This window comes from Varanus komodoensis, unplaced genomic scaffold (genome assembly GCF_004798865.1).
Source record: "Varanus komodoensis strain SLA01 unplaced genomic scaffold, ASM479886v1 scaffold29_1, whole genome shotgun sequence".
NCBI classification, from domain to species: Eukaryota; Metazoa; Chordata; class Lepidosauria; order Squamata; family Varanidae; genus Varanus; species Varanus komodoensis.
This window is the reverse complement of record NW_025335759.1, coordinates 1,822,865-1,837,367: the sequence shown is the minus strand read 5'-3', so window position 1 is coordinate 1,837,367 and position 14,503 is coordinate 1,822,865. Positions and strand designations below refer to the sequence as shown.

The window sequence follows — 14,503 nt, the reverse complement described above, 5'->3', positions numbered from 1 at the left end:
ACAGCAGTGGCAGCTGGAAGAATTTTTAAAAAGCAAGCAGAACACCTCAGTAAGTTTCCGGCCATTTTCTAAAATAACCCTATTAATGGGGACTGGCTTATGAAAACGTATTATGCCAGTCCTCTTCCAGCTGCATTGGCTGTCAGCTGAAGTCCAGGTCTAATTCAGAGTGCTAGTGTTGACATTCAAACCTACCTAGACCCTGAATTCATCTTTGGGGGTGAAAAGGCCCTTTTCAAAGGAAGTGGGGCAGGTGGTTGCCAAGAGGAGAGCCTTTTCTGTTGTGGCACCCTGGTTGTAGAGTGAGCCTGGCGCCTCCTTTGTATTCCTTTATGTGCCAGGTGAAGGTCTTGTTATTCTCCCACGCGCTCTCAGCCGAGCCTACCTCTCAGGGTTGTCGTGGGGATGAAATGGCGGGCGGGGGACGGTCCCCCGAGCTCCTCGCAGGAAGCCCGGGATGCAAGTGCAATGTTGCATCGCAGTAAACCAAGCAGTTGCAGGTGGAGAGACGAAACGGTTCCTGGAAGCCAGCGGGGAGAAACGCCCAGTGCACGCCTAAACGGGCCGGGGTTGAACGAGGACGCCCGGCGGGCAAGCTTTCCTCCCAGGCCCCGACGCCGTGCAGGGCCCGAGACGGAAGACCGGCCCCTTTGGCTGGGCGGGTAACGGGCGTGCTCACTTTGTGTCGGGTCCCCGCCTCCTCCGCCGCTTTGCGGGCCCGGCCCGAGCGAAGTCCGGCCGGCAGCGGCAAAGGCGGCCGCCCCGTCCGGGGTGGGAGAAGGTGGCGGCTGGGCTGGGCTGGGCTGGGCTGCAATGGAGCGCGTGAGGAGGAAGACGTGGCCGGCGCGAGGATGCGATGGAGATCGGCGGGCGGGCGGGCGAGCAAGAAGGCGACCCTTCCCCGCCGTCGAGGAAAGCAGGATCTGCGTTCAGGCGTGCGGTCAGGGGCGCGGGAGGAAGACGCGGTGACCGGCCCTAGGGAGGAAGCCGCCTGGGCAGCGCGGGGCAGACCGGCAGAGGGCAAGGAGAGCCCGGCGCAGAAGCCCGTGGGAAGGAGCAGTCTGCGTGGACTTGGCGTGGCGTGGCGAGGTCTCGTGCGAGCGCGCCGGGAGCGGCCCCCGCGCTGACTCGGGCCGGGCGGGGAGTCTCCCCACGGGGCAAAGCAGGCCCCCTCCCCGCCCGCGCGGCGATGGGGCGTTATGGGGCGGCGGAGTAGCGGCAGTGGAAAGAAGTGTAGCAAAAGTGCCGCTCCCGCTCGGCCGCCTCGTTCCAGAGTTGCCGTCCGCGCAGGGGCCCTTTGCGGCTTCCCGGCACGACCAGCAGCCGCAGCGGCGGCTCTCTGGAGAGACCCCCGGAGTCAAGACGCGGGCCCAGCTCGGCTCCTAATCCTGCCCCCTCTCCGGCACGCTGCCCTCCTTTCGCCTCTCCCGAGTCATGGCCTGGGCAGGTTGCGGGCCCACCTGTCTCCCACCTTGGCCTCCCCGCTACGGGTACCTGGACCTGGCCTTTGCCTTGATGGGCACGGTGGCCTTCCTGCTGGACCTGGGCGCCGACCTGTGGGTGGCTGCCAGCTACCTGAAGGAGGGGCACTACTACTGGGGCGGACAAGTTCTGGTGCTCCTGGTTCTGTCCTCGGTGACGACGCAGGTCTTCAGCTGGTTCTGGTACCAGAGCGACCCCAAAGTGCTCAGGCAAGAAGTGCTCACAGGGCGGATCCTGCTCATCTTGCACATCCTGCAGCTTGGCTACCTGTACAGGTAAAGGGCTTACTGGGGTGATGTGCTGTGTTTCCAAGAAAGTTATTAGGGTGAGGCTCTGGGATAATTATTGGTTGATGAATCACCTTTTAGCCTAAACAGAGCCTGGGAGGTGACTGTTGATTAAAGGTTGATATAGGTAGCAATCCTGTGCACACCTTAGACTAAGCCCTGTTTGATTGAATAGAACTTACCTCTCTGTAGAACAACAGAGGATTGCTTGGTTAACACTTTTTTAAAACACAGCACTTGGAAACAATGTGAAAACCTAACATTTCAGCTTGTTGAAGGCCCTCTAACAAATTTGTGGCAGAAGAGGGACTCGAATTGGCCGCACCCTAAACAGAGCTCAGTTTCTTAGCCAGCCTCTGATCTGCAGCACAGGATACCCGAGACATTCTCCAACAAAGCCAAGGAGGCCATCAGACAATGCTGAGTTGCCTCATTTTATTATATTTTAAAATCACATTTCTTGCTTTTAATGCTACCCTTTGTCAAAGGAAGTGCCATGCCTGTTTCCACAGCAATCCTTTGAGGTGGGTGAGGCTGAGAGAGTGTGTGACTTGTAAACTTTGGGACAATGCAGAGCTGAGCCTGGGCATTCCTGGCTGAAATCCAGCTGCCCCCACTGGCCTTCCCTTGTGCAGAACAAGGGCTTAGACAGTGTTGTTCTGCCTTGTCCAGATGTCTCCATGTCCTGAAGGTGGGCTTCTGCATATGCTGGAAGGAAGCCGTGGAAGAGACCAAGCGGGGCTATGTTGTTTTCTTGTCACATGACATCAGCATGTTGCGCCTCTTTGAGACCTTCTTGGAAAGTGCCCCTCAACTCACGCTGGTGCTCTACGTTATCCTACACACAAGTAAAGCAGAGCTATTTCAGGGTGAGTGTTCTGTGGGAGCCACGTGGGACTGGCTTGTTCGGTTGCAGAAGCTGGGTTTTTTTTCCATGCATGTGATGTACTCTTACTTAGTTCATTGGCACTTGCTGTGTTTTTATAATTACATTGCATTCCTCCTGCCTTTCCTCCCTTTGCAAGGAATCCGAGAGGGCTTACAAAGTTATCCACCTTTCCATTTTATCCTCACAACAACAACCCTGTGAGGTAGATTGGGCTGAGGGGCAGTGGCTGGCCCAAAGTTATCCAGTTAGTTTAATGGTCCAGTGGGAACTAGCACCCAGTTCTTCTGCATCCCAGTTCTTCACGCTTAACCACAATGCCACACTGGGTCTTTGTCATTTCTGCTGAGCGCAATTGTTTACATAGCCAAATTCTGTAGAGGCGTACAAAATGTTTGGTGGGGAAATGCACAAAATTGATGGGGAACCATTAATGCTGACCGATTGGGCAGGAGAATGGAATTGTGTCAAAATCCTAAAAAGATGCTCTGCACACTGCAACATTTTGTTGCAGTCTCCATTTGTTTAAAGCCAGAACTTAGACTACAGGTGAGAAAAGCAAAGTCGTGTGACTTACGGACATCCCATGCGCAAACATTAAGAAAATACATACACGCTGGTTGACCACAAATGAATGCTGCTTTTGTGACTTACTCTTTATTTTTCATGACTTTCTTTTAAGGAGCACGGGTAGCATGCTTACGGCTGTATCCAGATTTAGTTATGCATAACACGGACCTACTGAAATCTAAGTGAATTTTAACATAGGACTAACTTGGATTCCACAGACTTCAGTGGATCTCTGCTTAAGCACGGCTGAATCTGGATCCAGCCTAGAGTTCTCATAGGTGCATTGTATCCTCACAACAGGACTTTGAAATAGGCTGGGAGGTCATGATTGTCCCCAAGTTACCCAGTGGTCTTCATGACTGAGTGTCCACAGTGGTGACATTGCTGTAGGGCCTGTGGTGCGATTCTAGTCTTGCCTACTCAGAAGTATACTCATCTCCCAGGTGGGTATGTATGCCGCTTGCCTAAAAGTCCCATTGAATTTAATAGGACTTACTTCTGAGGACATATGTAGAAGATTGCATGGTATGTCACATGAACATGCTGGACACGAAAAACGTGCTCCCGTACTACTATTTTCCTCTCCAAGGTGCTACATTTTGCACCTAGTAGTAGCAATGCCCGCACAGTGTGTGAAGTTTACTGGTATCTTTCTCAGACTGTTCTTCCTACCCTCTTTCTCTCCCTTGATCTCGTTACAGTACTTGGAATTTGCACCTCTTTTCTGTGCATTGCCTGGGCCCTCCTGGATTATCACCAGTCCCTGCGCAGTTTCCTACAGGACAAGCACAAGCTGGATTTCCTGAGCTCTCTCCTCTATTTCCTGTGGAACTTCCTGTTGGTGTGCCCCCGCATCTTGTCCCTGGCCCTCTTCACTGTGCTTTTCCCGAGCTACATTTATGTTCACTTCCTGGGCGTTTGGCTGGCCATGTTCCTGTGGGTTTCCTTGCAAGGCACCGACTTCATGGAACACGCGGCCTCCGAAAGGCTTTACCGGGCGGTAGTGGCCATCATTCTGTATTTTTGCTGGTTCAATGTGGCCGAGGGGAAGTCGCTCCATCGCTCAGTCATTTACCACACATTCATTTTGCTGGACAGTGCTCTGCTCGCCGGTGCGTGGATCTGGAACAACATGCCCTTGGGCTGGGACTCGCACGAGGTGCATGTCCTCATCGTTGCCTTGCCTTGCTACATGCTTGGCATCCTCCTGAGAGTTGTTTACTACAGATGCTTTCACCCCACCGTGCAGGCTGCATCCCTGGGCAGCTATGACGAAGTGGATGCCAGAGAGCTGGGGGACGTTGGGACTGCTTCCCCCCCCCAGCTGGTTGTGGGATGTGTCAACCCTCGAACATACAGCCTGTTTCAGCACTCCTTTGCTGGCCCTGTACGGGACACGCAGCAGCACCAAGAAAACGGAACTCTTCAAGGATGTGTATCTGTGAGTGCGTGCTAATTGTTCCCTGTATGACTCCTTAATCTAGCTGGACTAGATGAGAAAGCCTCGCCTCCTGTGACAGGGCTAAAGTTGCTTCCAAAATCAGCAGTATTGACCATTCCTTGAAGGATGCTTATCTCAGCCCATGGGTCACTCACAGCAAAATGTGCCTGCCCTTTACTATTTCCTTCTGCCAAATACTACTACTTCCTTGGGGCCAAATCAACCCAGAAGAGTTAGAGATTTGCCAGAGTCATGCATACTTCACTTTTTACAAATCGACAAAGAATTTTTAGCAAAATTCTTAATATTGAACGAAACAGTTAGTATTAATCAAGGAACTCAAAAGCTATAGATAGTGGACCCAAGAGTCTTCAAGGCCAACTGACTCACCTCTGTCGAATGCCAGCCAAAGTAATCTCGCGATTGTTTTGGTGGCCCTTGAGTTTACAAGCTGCTGTGTGAGATGTTTTAGCCTGTGCCTTCATGAGTTTCCTTGAGGGGCAACTGACTCGCATTCCCTGACTTGACCCTGTTGTGCCTTCATTCATTTCCTTTCTCATGTGTCCATTCTTGCTGTGCTGGTCCTCGCTGGCTGTCTTCCAATGTTACACTAAGCCGTAGTTGAGTGTGATGAGAACAAGATGCTGCACACTTCCTCTTCTTGCTTAACTACATCTTTGAAACATACCAGCTTCAAACTGTCAGTCATGAAGCTGGCGTATTTCAACTAACCACAGTTTAGGATTTGGACGTAATGGTAAACCGTAGTCAATCAAAATTAGAAGCCTTCTGAACTGAGGCTGTCTGGGGCTCAACATCGTGATAAAGAATGAATCGGCACAGCCTTCCCCAGCCTGGTAGCCTTGAGATGCTTTGAACTTCAGCTCTGGTGAGTCCCTGTCACCATGGCCAGTGGTCAGGGACAATGGCAGTTGTCCAAACATCTGGATGGACCCCAGGTCAGGAAACAGTGACATCTAAACCAGACCATCCATCCATCAAGTGCTCTTTCATTAATTCATCAGGCTGACGTGTGATCAGGCTCCTGTGGCTGAAACTTCCTCCTGCAAGAGTTTCAGTTGGTTGCTCCTGTCACAGGGCTTGATGATGCTCAGATTTGAGGATTTTCTGAATTCTGGCTGGGGGGGGGTGTCTCTCCAATAGTGCCCCCCGTGTCTGTATCTGTGTGCGTGCATTTTATCTCATATAATTTAAGGTACTTTCAGACAGTGTTACATGTTCTCAGTTGTTCAGGTTGCAGACTGATTCTGTCTAAATTAATTTAGGATTCAAGTGCAAATGGAATTTTGTATGGCAAAGGCTCTGTGTTTGCTAAATGAAAAGCTGCAGTGGGAGTCCCCATGCTCCTCCCCAGCACCTTCTTCCAAAATCCCCCTCGGCTGCTTCGTTCCACTTATGGGGGAAAGATATGCCACTGAAACCCCTGCCCCAGTTCCTTCATTCAGTCTGCAGCTTTCACAGCTACAGTTAATTAAAAACAACCACAAAGGTATGGCTGCTGCTTAACTTTTTGAGTTTAGCCTCTGGTTCAACCTCAGTGTAGAGTGTTAAATTATAACCATTGGTGAAGTTGTTTAGTCAGAATAAACAGCATCCTGCTTCTCTTTGGCTGTGTTATTTTATCAGCACACACCGAAGGTGGTGGATCCAGGTTTAGTTTTACTTAGAGCAGACCCATTACAGTCATTGGGACTCAATTACAACTAATGTTAACTCTCATTGATTTCAGTGGGTCTATTCTTTGAATATGACCAAACCTAGACCATGGGTGGGAAATACAGTGCTCGCCAGATGTTGGATTGCAGTTCCCATGATCTCACACCATTGGCTGTACCTGCTGAGGCTGGTGTGAACTGCCATCTGGCATCACCTGGAAAGCCATTCCAGGAAGACAAAGGACCAGATGTTCTAGAAGTGCATCATCAAATCAGCCTTTGGACATCTACTTATTTTGGATGGATGACTCCCAGGACCTTGTGTGGTACTGTGTGTTTTCTCATTTCCTCCAGCGTATAATTACAAGCAAATCAACCTCTTGGAACACCCACAGAGGTGGTCCCTGATTGGGTTACTCAAAGCCTACAATGAGAGTTCATTCCACTTATTTATTTATAGGAATTATATCCCGCCTTTTTTCTTTTTTAAAGAACTCAAGGCAGCTTATACCATTCTCCTGCTGCTCTCAATCTTATCCCCACAACAATAAACCTGTGAGGTAGGAAGGGCACCAGAGCAGGAGGCCAGAAGTGGAGACATGACGGAGTAGACCATGGGGCTGTTCAGTTCAGCATTCTCCTCCCAGTGTGGCCAACCAGGTGCCTGTGGGATTCCCAGAGGACATAAGTGCAGCAAGGATACCCACAAGGACATGAGTGTCCATGTTCCTCAGCAGCTGGTGCACATAGGCAGACTGCTTCTGATATTGGAGGTAGTAGCTATAAACCATGAGGGCTAGTAACTTTGTATACCTTCCTCCATGAATTTCTCCAGTCCATTTTTAGAGCTGTCCAAATAAGCAGAAACAACTTTCTCTCACAGGGAATTCCATGCACTGTTACTTCTTTCTGTCCAGAATCTCCCACAATCAGCATTATGGAATAATCCTGAGTTCTAGTATTACAGGAGAAGAAATACGTATCCTCTTCCACATGTTCCACACCAAGCTTAACTGTGAAGAGACTTCCTGACTAGGATCCAAAGTTGACGCCTCAAACTGCCCAGAAAAAGCACTGAGGAAAATGATGCTCCAAATACTGCTGAAGCACAGAAACCAACAGGGGCAAATGACTGTGCATGACCTTGCAACAGGAAACAGTCCCTCTCCCAAGAAGAGGAAGTGGTATGTATCATGTAATTCAAGAGGATTTCTACCTTCTAAACTGTGATGCAATGGATAATTTTGAACCTGCAGCAGTGAGATTGTCAGTTCCTGTGAAACCATCAGTTTTGGTTTTGAATGCTTCTAGCTTCCAAGTTCATGCCCTCCCATTTTCACATCAGCTTGCTTTTAAGGAAACAAACCTGGATGAAAATCATGTTCACTTCGAGCACATTGTTCACATTTCCTGCAACCAGTTTTCCTTTCTATGCTTTCGGTGCACTTCATCTCTATCGCAGCCATGTTTTGTACGCACTTTCCCTGAATGCATGCAGCTTTTGTTCAGAGAAATGCAAACACCAAAGGACAACTTTGAGTCAGAAGTGTAGGTAGAGATGTTTGTATCAAAATGCAAGCTGAAGGAAATTCTCTCCTGCCCGGAGTTAAATGTGCAAGTCAACTTCTGTTGCTCTTGTATATTGCAGGGGATCCACATGGAGGCAGAGGAAGATGCTGTTCTCCTGTCCTCTGTGAACTCATGTTTGAGGATCATGGTTTCCTGCAAAGTAGCCGTGATCTCCCTGGATGGGAGGAATGGGGAGTTGGGGCTGATGAGCTCCAGCTGGCCATGAAGTGCCATCAGGAAGAGGGAAGTGCAGGAACCTGGGTAGATGGATGGCAGGGTACGCGTGCCAAGGAGGTGGGTCGGGTCGGGTCGGGTCGAGCAAGGCAGGAGCAGCACCGCCAGGGTAGAGTGAAGGCTGCGGCTGCCCTGGCTCAGTTCCCAGCTCAAGGCCTCAGCTGCCTTGGAGCTTCACTGCATATTTATCCGCATGGTCAGGGCACCATGGGTACTTTCCTAAGCTCATTGGAGGATGACCAACCCGGAGCATTGTGTGCTCAAGCCTTCCCCAACCCGGTGCTCTCCAACCGTGTGGGACTAAATACAAGCTGTCGTCCAGCACATCTGAAGAGTGCCAGGTGTCCCTGCTGTGGGCACCTGGCAGGCAGGGCAGAAGCCACGTGGTGGCTGCAATCCATGAGCTGTCCCGCTTGCACGCAGGTGCAACATCCGGTTTATCTGAGAAACAGGAACTCGCGTGCTCCAATGTCTCTGCACAGAGAGTGTTTCTGGACTGAATTATCAGCAAGGAGAAAAGAACCATTTTTTAATATAGAAAATAAAAGACTTTATTTTTCCAGTTCACAGGACAGTTTCCTATTACACAGAGCATGATGGTCAAGGAATCTATAGCTGTTTAATGCCTTCCAATCACAACCGTAAGCACAGCTGATGCCACTTCTGGACATTGGCAGGACCCTGAGGGAGAACCAGCACTGGGAATCTACAACAGCACCCGCATTTGCCTCAGCTGCAGACACTGCCGCCCACGCTTGGCGGGACTTCAGTTTGGACTGCAACAAAAACCATAGGCTGAGTCAGAGAGGGGAACACTCAGGATGCAGAGAGTCTTAGCGATCCGATCCGTCGCAGCATTCAAATGAAACCAGGTGACATTTGGATGCTAACGAGAGTGAAAAACTGAAAGGCAGGAGGCAATTAAAAAAAAGAGCAAAGATTGTTTTCCAAATTCTTTATGAAGACTCGAGAGAAAGGCAGCCAGCAAATTTAGCAATACAAGAGCCAGGGTGACATTGACATTAACACAGAAAAGGTACCATCACCCGAGGGATTTAGGGAGGGGGGTAAATAAGTTCACAGAGAACAGAGGGGGTGCCCTATAAATATTGGTATCTGATGCAAAAAGCTTCACATGTGGCCAAAGGGTTTTCGGAAATCTTGAAGGCTCCTGAAAGTTTCCGCAAGCAAAATGATACCCAGAATATTGCATGCCTGCTCACTCAGCACCTCCATCAGTTATGCTTACTGGGAGCACTTAAAAAGGAAAGGAAAAGGGGTGGGGTTTGCACAGCAGCTGACATTTCGAGGACTTGGGTGGAAGTTAAGGCACACAGCTGATTCCAGTATCAAGTGCAGCCCACACTAACTCAGGTTTTCTCAGGACAAGATGGCTGCCAAGGGCAACTAGTTGGATACTGACCCCCCCTCCCCCCAAATGAAAGAAAATACACAGCAAGTTGGAAGCACGGAATCGGAACTCCTTTTCGTTTCACAACGTCCCTGCTTGTTCAGGGGAAATGCAGTTTTGGGCAATGAAGCCTGCCTCCCTTAGGAGGGACCCCGAGGAGCAATGCAGCTTTGTGGCTCCTTGCACTGTAAAAGGCAGAAATGCTCTTCCCTTTGGCACACACGTCCTTGCCCAGAAGCTCCTCCTCTCACAAACGCTGCGCCCTTGTAGCATATCCACTGTGCTACCCAACTAGCAACTTACTTCACCCATCCCAGTTGCTATGAACTGAGCCAAGCACCCCGTGGAATCTGCTATTCTATTTAAACAGCAGGATGGCGGGCAGGTGTGGTGGATCAGCAGGAGGTACTGCATAGGACCAAACCCAGTGGGGACCTTTCTAGAACGGTTTCTCTGCACCTGACCGTGCCAGGAAGTGAGGGGCTGGTGGGTCCCTATGTCCAGTGACACGCCAGCAGCATCCCATGAAAATTAGGGGATTCCTGCCCCTGCCGTCACTGACAGCTCCTACATCCTGTTCTGAGAATGTGTTCCGGCCAGTGTGAGCGCCTGACACTCTGGTGCCTGTCTCTCATTCTGGACTCCAGGAGAGTCTTGTACAGCTGTATTTATTCTGCTCAACTCCCCCTCTGCCTCAAAAAAGCCTTGCAACTGATCAACAAGGAAGAGGAATGCTGAAGTTGGTGCCAAGCTGGAACCTTGCTTGGAAATCGGCAAATCGCGGCCAGTGCTGGTAAGCGGAGAGCAAGTGTGTCTGTGTCACCCTGGTAACACCTGTTTTATGATGGCAGAAAAGGTCCAGCTGTTATCTTAAGAAATAGCATTTCCATGCTGCTCTGCTTATGCTTATAGATAAGTGAAAAGGGGGATGAAATTGGGAAGTCCAGGCCCAATGCCTTACTCTTCCTCTCTGTTACTGTGGCCAACTGACATCCCTGCATCAAAATATCCTGCTGTGGCACGTGGAGGATGCTAAACCAGGTGGAGAACCAGGTGTTCACTAGAAAGAGCATCTCAGGAGGAACTGCTCACAGCCCTCTGTTTCTCGAGGTCAGACTTCACGGGAACGGCCAGGTCTATGTCTCAGCAGACTACGAGGGGGAAGGAACCCCCTAACACACAGGATAATTCTGAAACTTTTCCTTGAAAATCTATGGCCCTTTCTCTGGTTTTGCAAGAAGGGAAATATTTCTGGATCCTTTTCTGTAAAATAATCAAGAGTTAATTAATTTCCTTTAACATTCAAACACTCGAGAGAGGCCTGGAGGTCACAAAAGTACTCTACAAAAGTGTTCTTTTCTCTCTCTTTTTAAACATAATACCACAAAGGTCTGCACAGTGAAAAAGGTCTTTACTGCTGGAAATTTCCCGCCCAGAAAATTCTTTTCACCAAAACGCAGAGGACAATTCAAGTGCCCCAAATGACGTGTACAGCAGGATCGGCAGCTCTCCTGGGGAAAGCGAGGGTCTGACACCTCCTACTGAAAACTTCCATTCGCTACATTTCTTTGTCAGGATGGAAAAGGAAGACCCCAAGCGGGCTCCTGTTTAAGCCAGCAGGGGCCATCGGGAGCCCGGCTGAATGGCCTTTTGCCCAGCGACTCACAGGAAGTCCAATTCGAGGGCCTGGTGGAGGGACACCAGATCAGCGTGGTTTGTGATTCTCCAAAAGGGCATGTTATGCTGCAAAACAACAACAAAAAAGGGTTGTTACACATCCTATGCAGATTGACAGGTTTATGCTAGTTTTGTGCGGCAGGAACAGAAGCCTGCTGCTTGTGTGGGGCAGGGCGATTCTGACCAAACTATTGCCCATGAGGGGAGGGGAGGGGAGGGGGGATTTCCAGACACTGCTATTTTGAGACATCTTGCCAGGCCACCCACCAAGCACGCAACACAGCTGTCCACTGGAGGCTTTGCCCAGGCAATCATGTTCCAGAACCCTTGCTTTATTTACCGAAAGTATTTTTATCCTGTTCCTCAGCCAAAAAGCCTTCTGGAATTGCTTACAAAGAATAATTAAAAGAAGGCAGCCCCTGCCTGGAGGACTATGTTCTAAAAAGGCACAAGACCTGAGAGAAAAAGAGAATGGGGCAGAGGAATCAGTCTTTCAGCAGGTCTGGAGGCATGGCCCCACGTCGATCTCCCTCAGCACTGCCAGACTAGGAATCAGCAAAGGACCTCTGCAGCCTTCTGAAGAGCACCATCTGGAAATGCCCAGTCATCCTGGAACAACCCAAGCTAGACCTGCCATCCTGAGAAATGAATTCTGCACTAAAGAAGATACCTAGGAGTGACTGAGCTGTGCAGCAGCTTCAGCACCTTTGCAAGGCTCCCAGCAACACATGAAGGGAGATAACGGGCTATACTGGGGCGTGAAAGGGACACGGTCCTCCTGGGGGAAAGTCCAACAAACAAAAGAAAGCCCAAGGTCACCTGCTTGGCTGCCAGCTCTTCATCACGTCCATCTCCAATCACCACATATGTCACCTTCTTCCCAAACCGAGAGACAATCCTTTCAAAGCAGCTCTCTTTGCCTGCCAAGCATTATAGACATCTTTATGATTACAGTCAAGGCAAGGGAACATTGCTGGCGCATAACAAGGGTGGCACCAGCAGTGGGTCTCCTGGGTCCCTGCAGGGGCTCAAACGACCTGACAGGGCTCACTGCAGGTGCTCAAAGAGCCAGCAGGACACTGGATCTAGGTGCCATTCCAATTTCCCACAAGGCCCAGGGCAACATTATCACGAGGCATTGTGCAGAAGTAAAATGGAGACTCAGCTATTGCCTGGGGCTTCTTGGAGCTCTGTTGCTGTTACTACCATTTGCCTTCAGGGCCCACTAATAAAGGAGGGAGCCCACCAGAAGGTGCTCTGTCCAGCCAGCCCCTCCAAGAGGTCCACTGCTTCTCCAGCAGCAACAGATCCCTGCCCCATCCGTCCGCCCATCTGTGGCTGTTGCTCCAGAAACGCTTTGAGACAGCAGCATTAAGAACCATGTAACATGTACGGAAAGGGGAATATACTCCTCAGGAAGTCGCTGCGATTGGTGTGAGCTTTGGAAAACTTCATTTTGCTCCCTCCACTCCACACCAGTTAACACTCATGGACTGATGCCAAACATCACCTGGTTCAAGAAGTGGAGAGAGGAGGAATACGATGTAATCACCTACCTATTTTTGTAGCACTATAAATATTTTCGATTGGGAACACTTCACCCAGTCCATACAGCAGAACCTTGGCCAGGGCTGGCACCAGTTGAGTGGTTGTTATCAAAACATTCACACAATTCTTTCTGGAGAGTAAACACAAGAAAACACTCAAGGGGTTTTACTTACAGAACGGAGAGAGAGTCAGAACGTTGTGCATCTTGCCTTTACACATTCTAAGGAAGGAGGAACATTAGAAAGCCCAATCTGGAGCTTCCTCTATTAGTCACTGCTAGATCTTTTGTATTCCTCTCCTTATTTCAGATAACTATAATTACGGGCGGAATGTTTATATGCAACCCGGGGCTGCCACATAAAAAACAGCTCCCCTTCTCCTTCTGCACACAGTTTGTCTTGCATCTGGGTATCATTATGCAGTGTTTCCAAGTGCACGGCCAGAAGGAGCCAGTGCTGTGGAAACATCCTTGTGATGCCAGAACACAAAGTGAGTTGAACTGCATGTTGCAGAAGGAGAGGCAAGAATTACGGATGGGTGGCCATTTTCTGGTTGTCCTGCCCAGCCTTCCCTGGCGCTGTGCCTTTTACATGTGTGGGACTACAGCTCCCAGCCAGAGCTGTTCACGGCCAAGTTGGCTAGCAAGGATAAGCACTGTAGTCCAAAGTATCTGTGGTGGAAATCAGGTTAGGGAAGGCTGTATCTGCCTGAAGAGCAGCCTCAACGTATTATTCTTAAAATGCTGAGCGCAGAAAGTCAAATATTAACTGAAAACTAGTTTGGCCAGTAATGCACTACAAACCCATTAAAATATTTTCTTTTTTAAAAGTTTCATGTATTACATTATTTATTGATTTTTTGAAAAAAGTATTCACACACACAGACTTTCTTGTATCCGTTGATTTCAGGGTGGTTTGCAGTCCCATAAAAATTCAGGTGATAATAAAACTCAGGGTTCAAACCAAGCCCATCCTCACTGCTAAAAAGCCTGGGTTTTCATTTCACGTCATCTGAGCCATATCTTCCCCCGGTCCAGGCCTTCATGTTGTTAATACAGGTGTGGGGAGCCTCAGGCCTGGGGGCCAAATCCAACCCTCTTGGGCTCCCCAGATGCCAACATGGCCTTCGCCTTTCCCCCAACCACCCATTATGTATTAGTTTCCAGACTTTTCTGCAGTATTCTCCCCACTCTAAATGGTTGAATTTCCTCTCCTACAGGTACATAAACGGCAGTAAGAGCTGGAAATGACAAAATGGCAGGATCTGTCGTACTTCTGGTTGCTCCCTTTTCACTGATGTGCTCAGGCCTCCCTGAGAAGTTCCTTGAAATGGATCACAGTCCTTGGTCTATTAGGGGTAGTAATGGGAGGAATGTCTTAATGGGAGGAAAAGCAGACGCAGCGGGCTGGTTTGGGCATGCAGTCACGAGACTCTGGGATGTGGCAGCCTAAACACAAGTCAGACCAGATCATTCTACAATGTGGGATGCACAAGAAACATCACAATGCTCCTAGAAACCTGTAAAAATAGAGAAGACCACAACATCTCTCCATACCTGGACTGAATGAGCAGTAAAGATTTTAGTGCTGTTCCCAACCAGGAATCTGTTAACATTTCTATGTCTTCCCTCAATCTGCGCAAAGCTTCCTTCTTCTCTGAGCTGAGGAGAGCTGCAGAATGGACACAGAACACTCAATTACGTCCAACAGAAAGCAAAAATAT

The 14,503-nt window shown here is 49.5% G+C and overlaps 2 protein-coding genes across 11 annotated transcripts in view; one reads left to right on the top strand and one right to left on the bottom strand.

The window, feature by feature from the left end:
* The first annotated feature begins 1,430 nt into the window (after positions 1-1,430).
* Positions 1,431-14,374, top strand: XKR8 (XK related 8). 5 transcript variants are annotated; one of them, XR_006415199.1, is made up of 7 exons: positions 1,431-1,757; positions 2,442-2,638; positions 3,927-4,666; positions 6,417-6,668; positions 7,260-7,526; positions 7,991-8,188; positions 8,709-8,763. XR_006415199.1 is itself a non-coding variant. In XM_044434966.1 (4 exons), exons 1-4 carry the CDS (start codon positions 1,435-1,437, stop codon positions 14,015-14,017), a joined length of 1,278 nt encoding a protein of 425 aa, XP_044290901.1. In that variant the 5' UTR covers positions 1,431-1,434; the 3' UTR covers positions 14,018-14,374. The 5 variants fall into 5 exon arrangements, 1 of the variants encoding a protein (XP_044290901.1); XR_006415197.1 differs by having other exon boundaries at positions 6,417-7,526; positions 8,709-8,773; XR_006415198.1 differs by lacking the exon at positions 7,991-8,188 and having other exon boundaries at positions 6,417-7,526; positions 8,709-8,802.
* EYA3 (EYA transcriptional coactivator and phosphatase 3) overlaps positions 10,949-14,503 on the bottom strand; it is a 36,754-nt gene continuing 33,199 nt past the window's right edge. For all 6 annotated transcript variants that reach the window (XM_044434954.1, XM_044434955.1, XM_044434959.1 and 3 more), the window contains 4 exons: positions 14,337-14,451; positions 12,790-12,911; positions 12,053-12,153; positions 10,949-11,299 (listed from right to left, as the gene is read on the bottom strand). In XM_044434954.1, the coding sequence (XP_044290889.1) occupies positions 11,219-11,299; positions 12,053-12,153; positions 12,790-12,911; positions 14,337-14,451 (419 nt within the window). In that variant the 3' untranslated portion in view covers positions 10,949-11,218. The remainder of the gene's footprint in view (positions 11,300-12,052; positions 12,154-12,789; positions 12,912-14,336; positions 14,452-14,503) is intronic.

What these genes read in the sequence shown, in the direction of transcription:
- XKR8 (XM_044434966.1), top strand. Translation starts at nt 1,435, where the DNA reads ATGGCCTGGGCAGGTTGCGGGCCCACCTGTCTCCCACCTTGGCCTCCC. An exon ending in CAGCTTGGCTACCTGTACAG is followed by an intron (nt 1,758 to 2,441) that starts GTAAAGGGCTTA and finishes TGCCTTGTCCAG; the next exon opens with ATGTCTCCATGTCCTGAAGG. An exon ending in TAAAGCAGAGCTATTTCAGG is followed by an intron (nt 2,639 to 3,926) that starts GTGAGTGTTCTG and finishes ATCTCGTTACAG; the next exon opens with TACTTGGAATTTGCACCTCT.